We start from the raw sequence: 23,250 nt of genomic DNA on the forward strand, positions 1-23,250 counted from the left end.
CATCAGCATAAACTGTTTTTCTTTTTCTGAGATGGAGTCTCACTCTGCCTCCCAGGTTGGAGTGCAGTGGCATAATCTCGGCTCATTGCAACCTCCGCCTCCAGGGTTCAAGTGACTCTCCTGCCTCGGCCTCCCAAGTAGCTGGGATTATAGGCATGCACCACCATGCCTGGCTAATTTTTTTTTCTTTCTTTTTTTGAGACGGAGTTTCGCTCTTGTTACCCAGGCTGGAGTGCAATGGCGCGATCTCGGCTCACCGCAACCTCCGCCTCCTGGGTTCAAGCAGTTCTCCTGCCTCAGCCTCCCGAGTAGCTGGGATTACAGGCGCGCGCCACCATGCCCAGCTAATTTTTGTATTTTTAGTAGAGACGGGGTTTCACCATGTTGGTCAGGCTGGTCACAAATTCCTGACTTCAGGTGATCCGCCTGCCTCAGCCTCCCAAAGTGCTGGGATTACAGGCGCGAGCCACCGCGCCTGGCCTTCATAGACTGTTTCTTTTTTCTTTATTTGAGTCGAAGTCTTGATCTTGTCACCCAGGCTGGAGTGCAATGGTGCAATCTCTGCTCACTGCAACCTCTGCCTCCTGGGTTTAAGTGATTCTCCTGCCTCAGTCTTCCGAGGAGCTGGTATTACAGGCGCTTGCTACCACACCTAGCTAATTTTTGTATTTTTAGTAGAGATGAGGTTTCACCATGTTGGCCAGGCTGGTCTTGAACTCCTGACCTCAGGCGCTCCTCCTGTCTTGGCCTCCCAAGGTGCTGGGTTTATAGGCATGAGCCACTGTGCCCAGCCTGCATAGACTGTTTCTTTAACCAGGAATATGCTTCCCCTACTGGTCACCTGACCAACTACTGCTCATCATTCAGACCTATAGCAGATGCTGATGATGCCCACCCAGCTTTCCTTTATGAAGTGGTGTACCCAGTCCCCAGCTACTGTGAGCATTGGCTGCTAATAGCTCACAGATGCCCTCTTCTCTTTTTTATAGCCAACTCCCTACCACCTCCCCACTGTAAACTTGTCCTCCCCTCCCACCTGTGGCAGCCTGCAGCCAATGGCTGGCTGACATGGATGGAAGGTTAAAAGACTGGCCCCCTTGACTCAAGGTGAGTCCAACTTTGTGGTGAAATTAATGCGTGTGAATTTCTCTGGAATTAGCAGCTTGATCTGACCCCCCCCCCCCCCCCAGATACGTGAGGGAGCCAAGCCAACATCAGTGTAGCCTGTTCCAGACTAAAGAACCACACAGCAGAATCATGAACTAAACACTTGGTTTAAGCTGAAAGTAGTCTCCTTGCTTACCTTTATTCTCTTGTCCTGTCCCCTTCCCTCACTGCCTTTCTCCTTAGAGCATTCCCTCCATAAACCACGTGCACCTGAAGCCCTGTCTGGCTCTGCAGTAAGTCAGAATGCCTGGCTGCCCAGGCCGGGATTGTGAACCCTTGTTCACAATTCTTGTGCTGCTCTTCCACTCTGTACTGTCTCTCTCTGTGGTGCCCATGAGACTGTATTGAACTCTACCTCTGCTACTCACTAAACCTTTTGAAGGCATGGGTCATGCTTTTATTATTATTGCTATTGATAGTATCTCAATAGTCCTTAAAAAAGAGACAGAGATGGGGTGATAAAGTGCTTATCATTTTATTCTCAATGCCTAGCATGTATAGGTACTCACTAATAGTTGAGTGAATGAATGAAAGTTGTCCTGAATTTAACAAAGGGATGCAGGCTACAAGTATTTTTGTAGAGAATATTGGAGCTTAATATTTCCATAAGGAATGGATCTTAAAGGCCGGGCATGGTGGCTCATGCCTGTAATCCCAGCACTTTCGGAGGCTGAAGCTGGCAGATCATTTGAGGTCAGGAATTCAAGACCAGCCTGGCCAACATGGTGAAATCCTGTCTCTGCTAAAAATACAAAAAAATGAGCCGAGCATGGTGGCATGTGCCTGTAGTCCCAGTTACTTGGGAGACTGAGGCAGGAGAATCACTTGAACCCAGGAGGCGGAGGTTGCATTGAGCTGAGATCACACTACTGCACTCCAGCCTGGGTGACAGAGAAAGACTCCATATCAAAAAAGAAAAAAATGGATCTGAGAGACTTTTAAGGTGCAAAGACCAAGGACTTAAGTGATAGGCTTGCTGAAATGAAGAAGGGGAAATTTCAGTGTATAAAGATATGGTAGCAGAAAATGGCAAAGTTGGTCACTAAGAGAAAGAGGAGCAGTTGGAACCAATGTGATGTTGAAGTGTCCTGCTCAGTGAGGAGGGACTGGCAGTTCAGTTCACATCTGCTTTGTGGTATTCACACTACATGTTACCATTCAAGTAACATGGGCACTGAGGTTTTATATCAGAGTGAAGAGTTGGCTGCTCTCAAAAGCATTGCTCTATTTGAATTCTTGAGATGGGTGGATCCTTCCTGGCTATTAAGAGGCAAAATTCTGGTGCCCAGAGTGGAAAGAAAACCAGATGGTTATCTCAGTCTCCTCTCTATCCTCGACTTCTATCTCCTGAACAATCAGAATTCCCTCTTTTCCAGGTTGGCTTTTGTGGAGTTTGCAATGAGACTGAGATGAATCTGCAGTGACTTCAGGACAGGATCTGGAGTATGTATTTATTTCAACAATACCTCCCTGTAATCAGCCTATCAGGCAATCACAGAGCTTTTAATAGAAAGCTAGATAAAACTAGTCCTCTACCTAACAGCTCGTTTTCCTTGTAGATACTTAGTATTGCAAAAATCCCATCTAGTGAAAGCTTTGGTAAGCTTTGGTTCCAGGTAATCACAATTTTAGAGTACAAAACCATGAAAGACTTATGAAGATCACTGGGGTGGGGGTGGGGTGCTGGCAGCAGCAGCGCAATGACCTCTGGTCCACTACAAATAAACTCTTCAGTGACTTTCTTGAGTACTTTACCATATTTGTTCTTTGGACTTTGCAAATGGTGCCGATCATGGCAGTCAGTGGACAGATGAACCTAGTTGCCCAGCAGGGAAGTTGTGATATTCTTAGCATCAGAGGGCCTCAAATTGATGTCAGTCTGTAGTGCTTCTTTGCTCTCTCTCATGCCTCCTCAGCCCCCATTTCACCTCAAGGATGAGCTCCCTTCCAGAGAAAAACCGAGAGTCGTCATTTGCCTGCTCAACTCTTAATACAGTTCCATGTACCCTCTCTCTTCTCACTTCTTTTGAAGGTACTTCCCGCTCACAAAAACTCTTCAGCTAAGTTTCTGGGGAATTTGCTGAGTGTCAAAGCATGAATTAAACCAGAAGAGATATGATAGTGGGTTGTCTGAGAGGGATGCCCAGCCTTGTGAACACGCCATCTTCCAGTGTGGATGGAGGATTGCTTGCTCCCTGACCTGTGTCCACTGGGGACCCACATATACCGGGCATTCTGCTCTCCAGAGACACACAGAAGACTCATGGGTCAGTCACCGAAACCTGGGGCCACAGCTCAGACCTGAGCTGACTGTCATGCCAGGCAAGGCTGAAATATTGTTCTTCTGTGTTGTGAGTTTTCTCAAGTATCATACAAAACTTTCTCCTTAAGCTCGATCAGGCAATCTGCATAGTGAGAAGCGTGTGGGATTTGGAGGCAAGCAACTTGGGTCTGAGTTTCAGGCCCCTGATTCTGTGTAAATCACAACTCTCCCTACCTCTTGATTTTCCTAAACTGTAAATTGAGCTGCATGCCACCTGCCCTATTTCTTCAAAAGGTCCTTATAAAGACTAAATGAGGCACTGTGTACAAAATAGCACATTAAAACCACTTATGAATGTTATTATCCTTATTAAGCACCATCAAAGTTGAAGACGTGAACCTAGAACCTCAGAGGACAAAAGATGTGTGAAAATAACCAATTTTTCAGGATACTACAATCTGGTTGGAGAGAGCTCTGATCCCTGCGTCTCTCCTGCCTCCTCTCCGTCCATTCCAACTCCAGACAGATTGAGGTACATGTCACCGATTTCTGGAATTCTCCATTGTCTCTGCAGACCCTGGATCTTTGCAGATGCTACTTTCCTTTGAGAAGCACTCTTTGCTCTCCATGCCTATCTTTTCTCCTCCTCTCATTCTTCATGTGGCTCAACTCCGGGAAGCCCACCCTGACCAGCCTCTGCTCCATATCAAGTCTGAGACTGGATCCAGCCCTCACAGCACTCTGAGCTCATCCCTGTCACTGTCTACCCCTCACAATACTGTATTGTTCATTAATAGATCTGTGTGCTCCCTGAGGGTCAGGAAATGTGTCCTACACAGTCGCATGGGGTTTAGAGTAAGTATTGAATTTCTATTGGGTAAATAAAAAAACCCACCTACTAAAATAGTTAAATTTTAGTATTTTAGATGCTGAGGGGTTCACCCATCACACTAGAAGGGATACGACTTGAAACCCTGGGGACTCCTCAATGGGCACTTCTTGGGACACTTCCTGATTTCAAAGACCCCAGAAAAGAGGTCAGGTGGTCCACGACGCCAAAGCATTCTGGTAAAAAGATCCCATTGCTTAGTAAAAATTAAAGAAAGTAGAAGTAAATTGGACAGACTGCATCTCTTGATCAGAAATCAAATCAAAAGATTTCACCCAAAGAGAAGAAATAAACCTCACTGAGCTTTGTGTGCAGTGCCCATCACCTTACACCTCCACAGACTCTGGTGGGGGGTTCACACTGTGGATTTCCTGCCTGTGTCCAGTTAATTCCCCTTCAGTTAATATCTGGTGACACTACCAGGGGCCCAGCAATTTGCAAAAGAGACAAAGGAATTCAATTCACTAACCACAGGCTAAATGAACCATTTAGCCAATAGCCTCCTGTTCCTTATCAGTGGGGCCTTGGACCTCAATTCATGCTCGCTGGGCTTTCAGACCTTTAGTGAAATGGACAGAAATACACAAATTGGAGTGTGCTGCCACACAGCACTGAGTGCACATGTGATGATTTTTTTTAAATGGCCACAAATTCTTTGTCATGTCTCCCCATCAAGGGATGGGGATCTGTGTTTCCTCACCTTGAATCTGGGTTATGACTGCTTTGACCAGTAGAGTACAGTGGTCCGATACTATGTGACTTCTGCATCTAGGTCTTAAAGGGCTATACAGCTTCCGCCTGCTTCTGTTACAGTGTTCACTCTCTGGAAGGTCCCTTCTGGAACACGCCGTCAGAACCCACCTACGGTGTTATAAGAAGCCCAAGTCACATGAAAAGACCACTTGCAGATGCTCTGTTGACTGTCCTAAGTGACCTTAGTGACCTTAAATTCAAGTCATCCTGGCCCAAACACCAGGCGAGTGAAGGAATTGCCAGATGGTTCTGGTACCCAGCAGAAGCCCCGGTGTCACGGAACAAGCCATCCTTGCTGGGCTGTCCAAATTCCTGATTCATAGAATCACGTGCATGACAAAATAATTGCTTATGCCACTTACAAACAGACTTATTGGCTTATTATGCAGCAATAGACAAGAGCACACACTGTAGCACATGATGAGAAATGCCCTTTGGGCAAGGAAGTCAGTATGTTGGCACTGGAAAGCTGCTTACGTTTTGAGAACAAGCGAACAGAATCTTTAAGGAAGTGGAGCACTGAAGTCCACACTGGGGCCTTGAGGTCTAAATCCTGGATCTCGAGTCTTTCCTGAAGGCTCACGCTGCCCGCCAGCAGTCTCTGGTTAAGGTTGGAGAGGCTTGGTGAATGATGCTCCTTCACCTTATCCTCCCCTTTGGGTCTGGTCTGTGTCATGTTTTATACTGGACTGTCTCCTTCATCTTTGTGTCCTCAGCCAAGCACAGTGGCTGGTCAGGAGGAGAAACAAATTGTTGAACTGAACACAAAGGGATGCAGGGAAAGGATGGAGCATCCTAGGTGTCATTTCTTCCCTCTTGCCCCCCAGGTTTCCAGATGGTCAGTTGCCTGCTTCTGTGGCGGAATATGATAGAAAAAGACTCAAATTAGCATTTAGTAAGCAGTTGCTACATGGCAAATGCTATACAAGGTACTTTTATGATGACCTCATTTAATTTTAAAACCTCAGAAGGTGGACACCACATTTAGGAGAAGAAGAAGTTTGGACTTACACGATTCCCTTGCCCAAGGCCATACTGATGGAAAGTGATGGAGCAGGAACATGGCCCTGGGGTTCTGTCCCCAAAGCCTGTCCTGTTGTATCTTAGGAGATGATACTGCTGGTTTGGGAGAATGGAGGACTGAAGCTGGTGGGAGGCTTGCTCACATGTGGGAAAGCCCCTTGGGGTGTAAGTAGAACAACTGTCTGGTGAGGAATCAGTTCAGAATCTTCATGGGCATTTACAGACAACCAGAAAGCTGCTGGGCATCCAGTTCTAACAAAGGTCAGGGCCAGTGGGCTGAAGGGCAAGGGACACCAGGGGAAGTCTTGCTCAGTCAGACCAATGGCAGGGGCCAAAACCCAGAAACCACCTGGCCCCACTGTCTGGACATCGGTGTGACTTTCCTGCAGCCCATGTGCTGATGGGCTATGCTGGATGTGTGTGCCACCACAGACCAGTCAGAATCCCGCAACTGACTAAAAAGGTGATTTCAAAAATGACTTCTTTTTCATAAAGGAGAGAAACAAAGACCACACAAGATCATTTCCTATTTGTGTCATTTGACAGAAGACACATTTCTTGTTGGGGAAACAATGAAAAAAACCCCTCGGATTAGTGCTAAACAATTTCATTCTGAATAAACTGGATTTACTGAGAAACAAAGATAAACAGACTCAATGACGGATAAAGAAGGACATTAAGCAGTCCAAGGTGGAGGAGTGAAAAGAGAGAGTGGACAGGAGGGATGATACGTCTGGTAATTCTAAGTGTCATTCTTTTTTTTTTTTTTGAGACAGGGTCTGGCTCTGCCACCCAGCCTGGAGTGCAAGTGGTACAATTTCGGCTCACTGCAACCTCTGCCTCCCAGGCTCAAGTGATCTTCCTACCTCAGTCTCTTGAGTAGCTAGAACTACAGGCATGCACTACCACATCCAGCTAATTTTTGTCTTTTTTTTGAGATGGAGTTTCGCTGTTGTTACCCAGACTGGAGTGCAATGGCACGATCTCGGCTCACCGCAACCTCCGCCTCCTGGGTTCAAGCAATTCTCCTGCCTCAGCCTCCCGAGTAGCTGGGACTACAGGCGCGCACCACCATGCCCAGCTAATTTTTGTATTTTTAGTAGAGACAGGGTTTCATCTTGTTGACCAGGATGGTCTCGATCTCTTGACCTCGTAATCCACCGCCTCAGCCTCCCTAAGTGCTGGCATTATAGGCGTGAGCCACCGCGCCTGGCCTATTTTCTTTTTTTTGAGATGGAGTCTTGCTCTTGTTGCCCATGCTGGTGTGCAGTGGTGCAATCTCGGCTCACTGAACTTCCGCCTCCTACATTCAAGGGATTCTCCTGCCTCAGCCTTCTAAGTAGCTGGGATTACCGGTACCTGCCACCATGCCTGGCTAATTTTTTTATTTTTTAGTAGAGACAGGGTTTCACCATGTTGGCCAGGCTAGTCTCAAACTCCTGACCTCATGTGAGTCACCCACCTTGGCCTCCCAAAGTGCTGGGATTACAGATGTGAGCCACCGCCCAGCCTGGTTTCTGTGTTTTTTGTAGAGATGAGGTCTTCCAATTTTGCCCAGCCTAGTCTGGAACTCCTGAGTTCAAGCAGTCCACCCACCTCAGCCTCCCCAAGTGCTGAAATTACAGGTCTAAGTGTAATTCTGCCTCTTCTTCATTACTCACTAGCTTCAAAAAAGATGTTCAGAAATTGTTTGACAGTTCCTTAAACGGTTAAGTATAAATCACTATATGACTAAACAGTTCCACTCATGGGTAACTATCCAAGGGAAATGAAATGAAAACGGATGACTACACAAAGAACTCTATATGGATGTTCCTATCAGCATTCTTTATAATAGTCAAAACTGGAAACAATTCATGCCCATGAGCTGGCAAATGGATAAACAAGGTGTAGTACATCCATACGATGGAATGCGACTCAGCAACACAGAGCAACACATTCCTGAATGTGCTCCCACAGGGCCAAACCTCACGGTATGCGAGATGACACGGATCAGACACAGACTATACATACACTGTGAGGCTGGGCACGGTGGCTGAAAGATAAATGTAATATAAAAGGTTTAGATAGTAGGTAATAAAGGTGCTACCCTTATTATTTTCCAAAGGTAGCATCCATAGAGTTCAATTTTAAATCAATTCATGGACAGACAGATCTGAAATAAGGTTATTCACAGAAATCAGGAATGGCTGAAGGCACATCTTATTTTAGGAAGAACACTGTGGCAGCAAAATGTGTGCCCATGAGAGGCAGCACAGAGTTGGATGGGTTGAGCAGAGTCCAGAGTCCAGGTGGTACCATCTACGTATTAAGATTTTGTTTTCCGGCCGGGCGCAGTGACTCACACCTGTAATCCCAGCACTTTGGGAGGCTGACGTGGGCAGATCACCTAAGGTCAAGAGTTTGAGACCAGCCTGGCCAACATAGTGAAACCCCGTCTCTACTAAAAATACAAAAATTAGCTGGCATGGTGATGCATGTCTGTAGTCCCAGCTACTCAGGAGGCTGAGGCAGGAGAATCGCTTGAGCCTGGCAGGCAGAGGTTGCAGTGAGCCGAGATCACACCACTGCACTCCAGCCTGGGTGGCAGAGCCAGACCCTGTCTCAAAAAAAAAAAAAATCTGTTTTTCAAAAACTTCCTGGGTAACGGGAGGCACAGTGCTACAGGTGGGAAAACCCACTCAAATTCCCTCACACTGATAAGACAAAACACTCTGGCTTTGGAGGGAGGCAGGCCAGGTTTGAAATCAACTCTGCCTCTTATCAAAGTCTTAAATGTTTTCAACTGTAAATGGACTTACTGCTACTTACCTTACAGTGCAGTCCTGAAGACCGAATGAGTGACATATAAGGAAAGCGTACCTGCTGCTGAGGCGACCGCACCCCACTGCCCATGCCTCCTGGAGATTCTCTGCTTGTCTCTAGGGCAGGAGAACTGCAATTTGCCAATGTACATATGTTTTAAAGGAGTCGTGTCACATTTCTTTCCAAAGCTTACCACTGTTTGGCCACGGTTCTTGAGCATCATCTGCTGTTTTTGGTAACTGTGGAGGAGGAATGAAATGAGGCTGTAGGTCCATGCAGCACCTGCTTCACCCTGTGGTCTGCCCGAAGAAATGGTGCAGAACATTGAGAAAAAGGTACTATGGGGGTCCAAAGTGGCTCCCGCTGGAGGTCATGGCGCTTGCGAAGGTGAGGTCATCAGTTCAAGGCTAACCTGAGCAACCTCATAAGCTCAAACTGATTGGCAAAAAAAAAAAAAAAAAGAAAAAGGTACTATGGAAAAAGGTTCTCAACTAAGTTCCAGTGTTTGTGAAACACGATGCAGGCGGCCCATCTATGCCGGCTGCAGCTGGCTCAAACAGAGTTTAGACTCATCATTCAATCTCAAATATTTAATCTTTGTGTCTACGAGAGAGGGAAAAATATACCACCAAGAAAACGTTACAGATTGACATTAAAAAAAACCTTTCCTTTCTCCTTCCTTAAAGAAAAATTACAGGACTGGGTGTAGTGGTTCTTTACTATAATCCCAGCACTTTGGGAGGTCAAGGCAGGAGGATCACTTGAAAACAGGAATTAAAGGCTGCAGTGAGCTACGATCATGCCATGCACTTCAGCCTGGGCAACAGAGCAAGACCCAGCCTCGAAAAAAAAAATTACATATTCTCAGCATATAATTAAAAATACAGTTAAGAAAAAAGCAAGCAGGCTGGGTGCGGGGGTTCACGTCTGTAATCCCAGCGCTTTGGGAGGTCGAGGCAGGTGGATCATGAGATCAGGAGTTCAAGACCAGCCTGGTCAACATGGTGGAACCCCGTCTCTACTAAAAATACAAAAATTAGCCTGGCATGGTGGAGGGCGCCTGTAATCCCAGATACATGGAAGGCTGAGGCAGGAGAATTTCTTGAACTCGGGAGGCGGAAGTTGCAGTGAGCCAAGACTGAGCCACAGCACTCCAGCCTGGACAACAGAGTGAGACTCTTGTCTCCAAAAAAAAAAAAAAAAGAAAAAGCAAGCAATCTCTCAAATACTTACCATCCAGATAGAATTTTATGAACATTTTAAAGTTATTCCAAACCTTTCTTGTGCAACACAAGCATATATTAATATTCTCTGTATGCAATGTTTACCCAGACACTAGAGCCAGACTACCTGGGATCAAACCCTGCCTTGCCACATACATCTGAGAGATCTGGCAAACCGGCAAGATGCCAGTATAGTCCTGAGTCTTTTGAGGGGCAGGTGAGTTAAACCTACACTCGGAACTGTGCATGGTGTAGAACAAGTAAGTCCTCAGCAGATGAGAGCTACTGTTCCACGTCAGGACAGAAATACCAGATATACCATGTATCATATCTGTGTGCATACATAGCATAAGACACGCGCATGCCTGTCTACTGTGGAGAGGCCTTTACTGTGTGAATGCCTGAAGTTCTTATGCTGAAAAACACAAAATGGGATCAAATTTAAAGTAATCTGTTTTTTCACGTATCAAAACAATTTGCATTTAAGTATAGATCTCCATGACCATTTTAGTGGCTGAAGCACTATGCTTCTATGCAGATACGCCATACTACGTACACTGTGCAACTGTTCATCTCTTAGGTTGTTTGCATAACTGTTTTGAGCTGCATTTATAGGCTACCTAGACCAAAAGCAAGTCAAATAATGATCAGAAAGGCAGCAGTCCACAGATCAAACCAAGACTATTTTCCATTCTTTTGAACTCCAAGTTAGTGGTTTATTCAGCCCACTCAAGTCTAGTTATGATTTAAGTCAGACCATACAATACCTGCACATTAAAAACAGTGACATCATCATTTGAGAACAAATTTTATTTAACAAAAAGGCAACATGATTCTTCCAAAATAAAAATCAGTACCACCTTTCAAGCTTCCATCCATCTCTGCAGATACATATGCGCATTACGGAGCTGTCAGCCCCTCCCACGTCCCAGGTGGTCCCTGAGGGTGGGGCTTAGGCACTGCAGGGGTGCAGGGGAGCCTCAGGTGAAAATGCACACCCTAATTCCTTTACAATTCCACATTCCAATCAGTGAAATGTGGCATGACAGGGAGGATCTGTGAGTAGGATATGTTCAAGGCAGAATCCCTCAAAGTCACAGGCTTTTATCACCATACATGGCCCAGCCATGAATCTTTCTTTTGGGGGTGGGGGCATGAGTCTTTATCAAACAGGTTTGGGGGTACGATCATAGGTCAGAGATGAGCCAATAACTGGCCTGTCCACGAATTCCACAGCGCATCGTTCTGGATCCTCACTGCTGCAGGGTGCCCGCTCCAGTTCCAGCACGGTGATGGTGTTTGGGGCCGAGGTCAACAGGATGTGCTGGGGCACAAACAAGGTCAACTGAGGGCCCCGGGCTGGCCAATAGCGACCAAGGTTAAAGCCATTAATCCACACCTGGCCCTGGAGAGAGAGAGAGACAGAAAACCATCAACCCCAGATGCACTGAAAGCCGAGGAAGGTGGGGGCCCTGATGTAGGGCAGGCCAGCAGCAAGGGAGGCAGAAATGACCCCAGAAAGGCGGGCTGACAGCCAGGCCCGTGCCAGCCTTGGTTTCAGCATCCTGCTGAGATCACTGGCCGAGGTGGGAAGAAGGTGGATGGGGGGATAACAAAAACTTGCTCCAAAGCCCCACTCCTGCTTCAGGAGATTACAGGTTTGGTCCTTCTCATGGGCTTTGGCGGCTACAGAGGTTGGTACCAGAGAACAGTGTGGAAGGTTTATGAAGCTTCTGAATTTCATCCTGGTTCCCAGGTGTGGCCTCTCCCTGACTTTTTTGTACACAGAAGACAACTGCTGAACTGCTTCCTTAAATAGCTCTTCTCCTTCTCTGTTCTTCCTTCCTAGAGGCAGGTCTTGATCACACTGTCTGCTGTACACCCCACCGGGTGTACAGGGCACAGAGGACTCCAGGGCCTGCATCCTGAGGTCAGACAGGTACCAGGAGTGGTCCCCAAAACAACCCCCCAAGAGGAATATGGGGTTTGGGTGAGGGAGAGGAACAGGCTCACCCAGTTGGGTGTCTCTATTACCGCTATGTCTTAACAATCCTTACAGGCAGTCTCAGAGTTAGGGTGTGGACTCCATGTTTGGTTCAGGAGCAGAGGTGATGCTACAGGCTGCACAGTTTGTGTGATGAGGGGAAGCCGCTTCCCATAACAAGACTGCATGTGCAGGAGAAACTCCTGTAAACCATGGACCATGTTTAGGTTTGTCTGAACAGCCTCTCCGGATGTGCTAAGATTTGCTCAAAGGGGCTGGGCGTGGTGGAGACGGGCAGATCACCTGAGGTCAGGAGTTCGAGACCAGCCTGGCCAACATGGTGAAACCTCCTCTCTACTAAAAATACAAAAATTAGCCAGGCGTGGTGGCACATGCCTGTAATCCCAGTTACGCAGGAGGCTGAGGCAGGAGAATCACTTGAACCCGGGAAAGCAGAGGTTGCAGAGAGCCGAGATTGCATCACTGCACTCTAGCCTGCGCAGTGACAGAGCGAGACTCCGTCTCAAAAAAAAAAAGAAATTGCTCAAAGCTCAAAGGCTAGGATCAACAGCTGGCTGAACAGATGGGACATTCTATTACAAAGAAAGAAAGTGAAGGAGGGGAGATCACACAGACACAAGAAAGAAAATCTGGGAGAAGAAAAGGAAAACATAAAAAGGGAGAAGGAGAAGGGAAGAGCAATGGAAGAAGGGAGGGAGGCAGGAAAGAAACCCCGACCTACAATGGCCCAAATATCCCAGGAGACAGCCTGGAGGACGCCCAGCCACGATGACACCTGCTGAGCCCTAATCTTCCTCATGTCCTGCAACACAATACTGCTGCCCATCCCAGAGCGCCTCAGTCTTCTTGTGTTTGGGTATTTTTCAGCCTCCAACTGTCCCCTTTATTTTAGATCCCTCTGAATTTCCTACCTGGGTTCCTGTCTGAGTCCTGCCACTTACACGTGTGGGTCTCAAGTCAACTTTTCATACCAGTCATTGGGGAAAATGATGACTGAAGGAACAGTGTGGGGCCTGTAAGTGGCAGCTCTCCTTACATGATTAAAGTGAAAAGATGCTGGCAGGACGTGGTGGCTCATGCCTATAATTCTGGCACTTTGGAAGGCCAAGGTCAGTGGATCACCTGAGGTCAGGAGTTCAAGACCAGCCTGACCAACATGGCGAAACCCTATCTCTACTAAAAAATACAAAAATTAGCTGGGCGCCATGGTAGGCACCTGTAATCCCGGCTACTCGGGAGGCTGAAGCAGGAGAATCGCTTGAGCCCAGGAGGCGGAGGTTGCAGTGAGCCGAGATTGCACCACTGCACTCCAGCCTGGGAGACAGAGCAAGACTCTGTCTCAAAAAAAAAAAAAGAAAAAAAAAGATGTTGGTGTTCACATGAAGGAGATCCGTGATTAAAAACCACCTGTCTGTTGGATTAAGTCATTTAGAAAGAGGACGACAGTTTCACGGTTCTCAGAACTATTTCACTCTTGTTTTATGAGTGAAATACCCTGGGATATGTTATTTCAATCCATCCTAAAAGACTTATACAATGACAGCTTACCAGGTTTTTATCAGCTTAAAATCTGCTGGTGCCTTGTTTTTGCAGTATTAGAGAACAGCACACTTTACTTTTGTGGTCAAGGGGGAAGACAGAGCAGCGGGAGGGCTTTGTGAGCAGCACCGAGGAATGGCGCGTAACACACAGGTTTGTGCTATGCTTGGGACACAGGCTAAGCCAACTCCTGATACAGCCGGTGAACCAAGTAGAGGTTTGGTCCTTCTCACACCTCAAGTTCCATTTCATAAGTATCCAAGAGACGGGTCCTCACATCCCGGGTGCTGAACTGTGCACCTGGTAGGTAAGCTGGGAACTGTCTTCCCTGGATGGCTCTGGGTTAGTCTCTTGCTTGAGATTGGGAGGGTGGAGGGAAGCAGTAGCCGTTGCTCTGGGGAGGTTATTGTGTTAGATGCAGGGATGGCTGGAACCAGGGTCCCTGGCGAGTTCCTGCTCATGCATGGTCCTCGGCTCCCCATTTAGCTCGTCCTAAACGCTGGCCCTGCTGACCACTAGTGCAGCAGCTTCACATAGCAACTTGGACACTTGGATTTGCTTCTCAGCCTCCTCTGACCACAGTGCCAGTGCTGCAGGACAGCTGGTTCGTGTTTCCACCTCTGACTCCCTGGCCCCTCTTCGGGCTTTCACTTTCCCAGCTCCTCCCATAGATGAGCGAGGCCTGATTCCTGCCAGGGATACTCAGAGTGGCCCCACTTGCCAGGCTGAACCATGACGGAAAGAACCCCACAGTGTGGGACTGGAGCCTTGCCCAGTCAAATCCACCCACTCTTCCTTCTTATCCAAATGTTGCTACCTATGTCCCCTTCCATCTCAGTGAGCTGTCAAGTGGATAGTGATGTGACCATCTCCCACATGAACTAGAGTCTTTTCACAGGCAGGGATGGTGCATGTCCTGTTTCACCACCGCAGGCCCAGTGCTGGGCACGGCAGGTTCAGCAACGGCTGCTGAGTGAGTGAGTCTCTGCTTCCTTCAAGTACCCTGGGATATCATGCCAGGGATCTCTGAGCCACGAAACCTTAACACAGCAGTGGCAAGAAATTTTAAATGAAATATGCAGCTATTTCATTTCATTTTTTCCTTATATATGTGATTGATTTAAAGGAGAAACTACCCGGGCCTCGAGTTTCCTTTATGGTATTTTTCTGGGACTTTGTTTTTAATTCGTAGATTTAATTCCTTCAGTAGGTACAAGTCTATTTCAACTTTTCCATTTTCTTCTAGTGCCAATTTTGTTAGTTACAGAAATTTTTTCCATTTCATCTGAATTTTCAAATTTTTCTTTTTTTTTTTTGAAATTTTAATTACTTTTTATTGAAAACTGCACTGAACGCTAAATGTCCACCTTTACAATAAACAAATACAGTAACGGTAACTCACACTAAAACAAAACATACTTCTGATAGCCATTATTTTTCTGTTTGGGACAATTTTAAAGTTTGAATTTTCAAATTTTTCACATGAAATTATACTGGAGCTCCTCTTAGGCATATAGTAATGTCTTCCTGTTTTCATCCTTCATATTGATTAGTTTTGCCATCTTTTTTTTCCCCCCCAATCAGTCTTGCTTGGGTTTATTAATTTTTTTTGCAAGAACCCACTTTTGGTTTTATTGCTTCTCCATCATACATTTGATTCTCAGATTCTGGTATTAACTTTTTTTTTTTGGAGACAGGGTCTCAATCCGTTTCCCAGGCTGGAGTGCAGTGGTGTAATCCTGGCTCACTGCAGCCTCCACCTCCCAAGTTCAAGAGATTCTTATTCCTCAGCCTCCTGAATAGCTGGGAAGACAGGTGTGCACCACCAAGCTCAGCTAATTTTTGTATTTTTGGTAGAGATGGGTTTTGCCATGTTGCCCAGGCTGGTCTCCAACTTCTGCCCTCAAGAGATCCACCAGCTCAGCCTCCCAAAGTGTTGGGATTACAGGTGTGAGCCACCATGCCTGGCCTTTTTTTCTTCCTTTTTGAGGCAAGGCCTTACTCCAGACACACAGGCTAGAGTGCAGTGGCACCATCATGGCTTACTGCAGCCTCATAGCTAGGACTACCGGCATGCCCCACCATGCCTGGCGAATTATATATTTTTTAGACATGGGGTTTCACCATGTTGCCCAGGCTGGTTCCAAACTTCTGAGCTCGAGTGATCTTCCCACCTCAGCCTCCCAAAGCGCTGGGATTACAGGTGTGAGGCACCGCGCCTGGCCACACACGTTTCTTACAGGAGGGAAATGCTAGGAATGGAATTGCTGGGTCATTCATGGGATATGCATGTGTCCAACTTTAGTGGATATGATAAACAGTGGCTATTTTTAAAAAAAGAGTAAAGGAGGAATTGAATTTTGACATTTAATTAATTTAAACGTAACTACATGTGGTTAAAAGTGAACATTCTTGTAAAGAATATTATACAAGGCCAGGCGTGGTGGCTCATGCCAAGGTGGGCAAATCTCTTGGGGTCAGGAATTTGAGACGAGCCTGGCCAGCATGAGGAAACCCTTTCTCTACCAAAAATACAAAGATTAGCTGAGTGTGGTGGTGTGGGCCTGTAGTCTCAGCTACTCAGGACGCTGAATCAGACAAATCGCTTGAACCTTGAAGGTGGAGGTTGCAGTGAGCTGAGATTGTGCCACTGCACTCCAGCCTGGGTGACAGAGCCAGACTCAGTTTCAAATAAAGAATGTTTTACAAGAAGCTACTACACTACACTGCAGAGCTGAGGTATGGTGAGATCCTGGTGACCTCATCATTAGCCACCATCTCTGCATTTCTCTCCAGCCTCCCAGCCTGACTTCCAGAGCAAGTCATAAATCAATGTTGTCTTAGGCTGTTGCAGCCTCCTCACGGTCTCTTAACTGTACTATGGAATCCAGGCTCCGCAGAGCTGCCAAAGTGAAAATCAGATGCTTTTCACACATTCCTGTTTCTAAACTCCTTCCTGGGGCCCACAGTCCACACCTTCTTTCCTCCCTGTCTCTGCCACACTCCCCCTTGTTCACTCCACTCTCCACAACTTCCCTTTGTTTCTCTTTTTAGAGATAGGGTAGCACTGTGCTGCGCAGGTTGGAGTGCAGTCACTATTCGCAGGCACAATTCTAGTGCAGTAGAGCCTCGAACTCCCGGTCCTGAGTGGTCCTCTTGCCTCGGCTTCCAGAGCAGCTGGGCCTTCAGATGTGCAGCACCACACATGGGTCCCCAGCTATTTTAAGTTAGTCTCACTTACGCATCAGCTGGTCCCCATGCCCCAACACTTCTCACCTTGACCTGAAGCCTTCTCATCGCTCAGCCAGGGGCACGATTCTCCTCCTCAAGGCTGGGCTTTCCATTTCAAGGCACTCACTATCCTTACATTTTTTTCTTTTTCTTCTAGTTATTATCATGACTTGAAATTCATATCCTTTGTTTGATGACCAGTTTATGAGCTATTTCCAGCTAGAACACAGGCTCTAGGAAGGGAAAGGCTTTGTCCATTTTGTTTGAGGTGAGATTCTCAGCATGCAGGAGAGTGATATTCAATATACACTCAGCAGCACTCGTGACTGCTGATACTGGCTGATAATTCTGCCAAGAATTGCTGAAGAGGTGACGTGAAGCCCTTCTGAAAGAATTCTTCATGTTCCTCTGCTTCCAGTTTTTTTTGATACAGAGTCTTCCTCTGTTGCCCAGCCTAGAGTGCAATGGCATGATCTCTGCTCACTACAACCTCCACCTCCCAGGTTCAAGTGATTCTCCTGCGTCAGCCTTCTGAGTAGCTGGGATTACAGACATGTGCCACCATGCCTGGCTAATTTTTATATTTTTAGTAGAGACAGGGTCTCACCAAGTTGGTCAGGCTGGTCTTGAACTCCTGACCTTGTGATCTGCCTGCCTTGGCTTCCCAAAGTGCTGGGATTACGGGTGTAAGCCATTGTGCCCGGCCAACAGTTTTAAAGAATATTGTTCACTGAAAGAAAATATGTGCCTTCCCTTCTTAATTGGAACCAATGAAAAACACTTTTACATAATTTAACTTAAAAAATTCTTTTTAAAAAATATGTACATTGATTTTTATTTCTTTTTAAGAAGTTGAGCTGAAATTATTTTTGGTGGGGAGGTATGTATGTGTTGCTGAATATGATCTTAAAATAGATACACTCTTAATCTACTCTAAAAGTAGATATATTCTTCAGATAATTGGCAGAATGATAACAAGTATCAAGCTTTTATACAACGAACAAGTGTATACCAGGGGTTTCTGGGGTTCCCAAAGGTAGTCTCAGCTAAAACAGTTCCATGACAAAGTGACTTTCTCTGACCACGGCTTGACCCTGGCAGACTCCCCACCCTTTGCTGTAACCACCAAGGCAATAATAATAGTTTCATAAATGTGAGGTTCCTGGAAACACCCGACTTACTTTTTTGTTGATCAGACATGTGTTTGTCTATTTGTTTTAAACTATCTGGATGAATGGAATTGAAAACAAAACTTCTGTCTCCTTCCTTTCTTTGACTGCCTGCCTCCCTCCCTCCCTCCCTCCCTCCCTCTCTCCCTCCCTTCCCTTCCCTTTGCCTCCTCTCCCTCCCTTCCTCCCTCCCCTTTCCCTCCCTTCCCCCCTCTCCTTTCCCTCCCTTCCCCCCTCTCCCTCCCCTTCCCCTCCCTTCCCCTCCTTTCCCTCCCTTCCTCCCTCCCCTTTCCCTCCCTTCCCCCCTCTCCTTTCCCTCCCTTCCCCCCTCTCCCTCCCCTTCCCCTCCCTTCCCCTCCTTTCCCTCCCTTCCCTCCCTCCCTCTCTCCCTTCTTCCTTCCTTCCTTAAGAAGCCTTGCACATTTGCATTTGTTCTTTGCACCCTGCTCAGTCACCATGTGAACAAGCCCAGGCTAGCTTGCTGGAGGATGAAAGAGACATGGCCTCATTGTCTGCCAATACTCTAAATCATGAACCAAATAAACTGTTTTAATACACTAAGCTTTGGGTGGCTCGCTGTGCAGCAGAAGCGAACCGATACACATCTCTATGCTAGAAGGTGTCTAAGCACACTACTTTTCAGGAAGGTGAATGATGTTTACAAACTCAGTTTAAAAAGAGTAGAGCCATCCACTACTTAGTCAGTTCTGCTTTCACCAATCAATCACCAAATCCCAACGGGGCTTCCTCAGTCATGTGGGTGCCTTTCTCAGGACTGCTGAGAACAGCTGGGTGAGAAGACGCCTGTGAGCACTCAGCACAGTGGCCAGCATGCGGTGAGCTCTCAGATGTGGCAGCTGCTATTATTATTTCCTGAATGTGGACCGCCCTCCCTCCCTACTGCCACACTCAAGTCCAGCTCTGTTCCTTCTTCCTGGACCACATCTCCAGCAGAAGAGCAGCTTTCAGGGGTAACAGGGAGAGAGGACTGTTTTATACCTATCAGGCTGGAGGTGCCTATGAGACCCCCAAAGGTGAGCTCCAGAGCCTTGTGAGAGCTGAGCTGGAAAAGGGAATGTGAGCATGCCCAGTACATCTGTGAAAATGACATCCCCCAGAAGTGGAAGAAGACGGCCCAGGACAAACACAGAAGCTGAGGGAGAAGCCTGAGAAGGAACAAAGAGAGGGAAGAAAACCAGGAGAAGTTTGGGCACACAAATCAGGAGAAGCAATCATCCCACCTCTCACCGAGCAGCTGGGACTGCAGGTGCCACCATGCCCTGTCACTATCCTATAGTCGTCCAGGGGCGCCACTGTAAATCGCCTCATTAACATAAACCCAGGCGTGATGGAAAGGGGCTAGTTACAAATAACAAAAGACACTCCTACCACTCAGAAAATTCCAAGGGTTTTAGGGCCCTGGAACCAGGGACAAAGACCAAATATATTTCTTAGAATACTACACCCTTGAAAAATGTCAGTCCCTCTGCACAAAACGTCCTTCTCCACTAGGAAGACCAAACCTTTCCCAGTAAGTTTAGGCACTTATAATGTTCTCCTCTCCATGGTCCAACTGCATGGTTTACATATCTCTTACAGACTTTTTTAATTTTTGGATACAGAGCCTTGCTCTGTCACCTAGGCTGGAGTGCAGGGGTACAATCTCGGCTCATGGCAGTCTCTGCCTTCCAGGTTTAAGCAATTTTCCTGCCTCAGCCTCCCAAGTAGCTGGGACTACAGGTGTGTGCCACCACACCTGGCTAATTTTTTGTATTTTTAGTAGAGATGGGGTTTCACCGTGTTAGCCAGGATGGTCTTGATCTCCTGACCTTGTGATCCGCCTGCCTCAGTCTCCCAAAGTGCTGGGATTACAGGCATGAGCCACCGCACCTGGTCTCTTACAGAGTCTTATAATCCTCTTGGGTTCTGTCTATACCTCTGTCTCTCCTAATGGATTGAGACCAAGTTTTAAAAGTTTTACATACTCTTTTTATTTTTTATTTTTTGAGACGGAGTCTTGCTCTGTCTCCCAGGCTGGAGTGCAGTGGTGCAATCTCAGCTCACTGCGACCTTTGCCTCCTGGGTTCAAGCGCTTCTTCTGTCTCAGCCTCCCGAGTAGCTGGGACCAGAGGCACATGCCACCATGCTCAGCTAATTTTTGTGTTTTTAGTAGAGACGGGGTTTCACCATGTTGGCCAGGATGGTCTCAATCTCTTGACCTCATGATCCGCCCACTTTGGCCTCCCAAAGTGCTGACATTACAGGTATGAGCCACCATACCTGGCCAGTTTTACACACTTTTGTGGTATAACGATGTCTCACTGCAGCCTTGACTTGCTCGGCTCAAACCTCACACTTCCCACAAGTAGCTAGGACTACAGGTGTGTGCCACCACGCCCAGCTAATTTAAAAAAAATTTTTGTTGAGGTCTCATTAAGTTGCCCAGGCTGGTCTCAAACTCCTGAACTCAAGTGATCCTTCCAGTTTGGTCTCCCAGAGGGCTAAGATTACAGGTATGAACTATCTCACCAGGAAATTTCAAAAGCAAGATGCAACAAATAGTTAAAAGAAGGAATTTCTTTCTACCATTTATTATGCAATTGTTTTATTTCATAATTATTTTACATCTTGAAGGTGGGATCATTTACCTTTAAAATACAGAATTGCTTTTGGTCAGTATTCGATTTTGATTCTTGGCTCTTCCAAGCATAATTTTGGTTAAGGAAAAATGGGACGTTATTCCCCTCACTATCATGCTCTGTCAGGCACCTAAACCTACCATGAAATGTAAGGCCAGGAGGCTGCAAAGGATATTGACATGAGACTTACCTGCAGCCATCTGAAAGAGAAAGTAGCACAAGTACTGCTGCACATGACATTTGAGGTTTGGCATAGAGCAGGGGTCCCGAAACCCCAGGCCACAGACTGGTCCACAGCCTGTTAGGAACCAGGCCGCATAGTGGGGGGTGAGTGGGCATTGCTGCCTGAGCGCTGCCTCCTGTCAGATTGGCAGCGGTATTAGATTCTCACAGGGGCAGGAACCTTTTTGTGAACTGCACATGGAGTAATGTAGGCTGTGCACACCTTACGAGAATCCAACTAATGCCTGATGATCTGAGGTGGAGCAGTTTCATCCCAAAATCATTCTCCCCCACCACACATACACAATCCATGGAAAGTGTCTTCCACGAAACTAGTCCCTGATACCAAAAAGGGTGGGGACCCCTGACATACAGGACACGTCGCGGAAAGCACTGGAGGAGAATGCTTCCTATCTAAGGGAGTTTCTAGTCAGATAAGAACTCCGTGAGGTCAAAGCACTGCCCTGTGTCTCCTGGACAGAGCAAAACACACCTGACCCCTTTCTACCAAAGTCCCAGTTGATATTCATTCACATTTGGCATTAACCAGAAAGCCACATCCGACTAAAGTAAAGCCAGAGTAAGCAAAAGTGATTTTCCTAATCTCGAGAATCGCCCTTATCAGTGACTTTGTTCTCTAAATCAAGGTAGTTTCTTTACAGCAAAATGAATAGGAAAAGCATAGAGTCCTGTGCCAGGGGCCTCTCCTGATGAAGGATGGGTGGGGGGTTACTGAACAGCTTTAGAAACAGCTGGGGCTTCAGACATCATTTGGTCCCCCCACCCCACCCCACCCCACTAGCTCTCTGCATTCAAACTATGTGCTAAAGTGCTCATTCTTCCAAACGCCAGAGCTCAGCACTCAGTGTGGGCATGGGATCTGCCTGTTCTCAGGTGGCTGATCATTTAGAAGTCCCAGAGCTGGCCCGGGACTGTCCTAGGCAGCAGGGACCACTGAGCACCAGGAAGCAGAAACCGTATCGGTTCTGTGTTACGTGGGACATGAGCACACCTTGCACCTTCACACCCCTCCCCTCCAAAGTCCACACCCTTCCTGGATGGGCCTTGCGTGTGTGTGGCACTCTATTGCCATAGAATTCATATACCACACAATGCAGCGGTCTTTGGTATACTACAGAGCTGCACAACCCTTTCCACAGGCAATCTGAGAACATTTCATCACTCCATAAAGAAGCCCTGCACCCTTCAGCATTCTCTTCCCCTCCCACCAACGCTCTCCTTTCCCTGCTGGGCAATCACAGATCGTCCTGTTCCGGACACTTCATATAAATGGAATCATATAACACACAGTCCTTTGCGACAGGTGTCTTTCATTAGCTTAATGTTTTCAAAGTTCTTCCATGTTGTAACATGGATCAATACTTCATTTCTTCTTACTGCCGAATCATATTCCATCGCATGGATGAACTGCATTTTGTTTATTCATTCCTCAGTTGAGGGACATTCGGGCTGTTTCCGCCTTTGCGTGCAAGTTTTGTTTTTTTTTTTTTGAGACAGAGTTTCGCTCTTGTTACCCAGGCTGGAGTGTAATGGCGCGATCTCGGCTCACCGCAACCTCCGCCTCCTGGGTTCAGGCAATTCTCCAGCCTCAGCCTCCCGAGTAGCTGGGATTACAGGCACGCACCACCATGCCCAGCTAATTTTTGTATTTTTAGTAGAGACGGGGTTTCACCTTGTTGTCCAGGATGGTCTCGATCTCTTGACCTCGTGATCCACCTGCCTTGGCCTCCCAAAGTGCTGGGATTACAGGCTTGACCCACCGTGCCCGGCCTGTGTGCAAGTTTTTGAGAGGACATGTGGATTAGATGGGCTTTTGGGAGCTGAACCCTCTGACACATTCACAACACTGTGTGGAGATATACTTTTGAGTCTGTGGATGCAACGCATTCATCAGACTGACCACATAAATAAACAGCCCCAGCCTAGATAATGAGTACAGCTCCTCACTGGCTCTCAAGGCTGCCTGCTTTTTCACATGGGCCTTCAAGACACTTGCATATCTCATAGAAGTTGCTTAGCTCTCTCAGCCTCCATACTCATTTGCAACTGGAGATAATGATCCATCTACCACAGGTACCTCTTTTGATGGCTAAGGAGATAGTGTCTATCCAGTATTGAGCAGAACGCCTGGGTCAGTAACTTCTGCCCGTGACACCTTTATGACTTGGCCAAGGTGAACCTCCTCTGACCTCCAGCATATCCCATACTTTTCCATTTGTTTCTACTGCATTAGGAGGGGAGAAAAAAAGGGCTCGAGGGAACAAGAGATGCTTGCTAGCTAAAAAGGGGGAAGGGAAGGCT

The 23,250-nt window shown here is 46.9% G+C and overlaps 2 protein-coding genes across 13 annotated transcripts in view; one reads left to right on the forward strand and one right to left on the reverse strand.

Annotated features, from left to right (window-relative positions):
- Nucleotides 1-23,029, forward strand: part of CCR4 (C-C motif chemokine receptor 4) — a 62,813-nt gene extending 39,784 nt beyond the window's left edge. For 2 of the 8 annotated variants that reach the window (XR_004735941.3, XR_013528724.1), the window contains 2 exons: nucleotides 2,544-2,610; nucleotides 10,233-23,029. The gene's annotated coding sequence lies outside the window, so the exon portion shown is untranslated. Of the gene's footprint in view, nucleotides 1-2,543 lie in introns of all 8 variants that reach the window. The other 6 variants (XR_008477471.2, XR_004735943.3, XR_013528723.1 and 3 more) reach the window with 5 other exon arrangements.
- Nucleotides 10,919-23,250, reverse strand: part of GLB1 (galactosidase beta 1) — a 92,110-nt gene continuing 79,778 nt past the window's right edge. For 4 of the 5 annotated variants that reach the window (XM_035278289.3, XM_035278287.3, XM_078354498.1 and 1 more), the window contains one exon: nucleotides 10,919-11,528. In XM_035278289.3, the coding sequence (XP_035134180.1) occupies nucleotides 11,289-11,528 (240 nt within the window). In that variant the 3' untranslated portion in view covers nucleotides 10,919-11,288. Of the gene's footprint in view, nucleotides 11,529-14,918; nucleotides 22,720-23,250 lie in introns of those variants that run through there. The other variant, XM_078354499.1, reaches the window with a different exon arrangement.

This window comes from Callithrix jacchus, chromosome 17 (genome assembly GCF_049354715.1).
Source record: "Callithrix jacchus isolate 240 chromosome 17, calJac240_pri, whole genome shotgun sequence".
Lineage (NCBI taxonomy): Eukaryota > Metazoa > Chordata > Mammalia > Primates > Cebidae > Callithrix > Callithrix jacchus.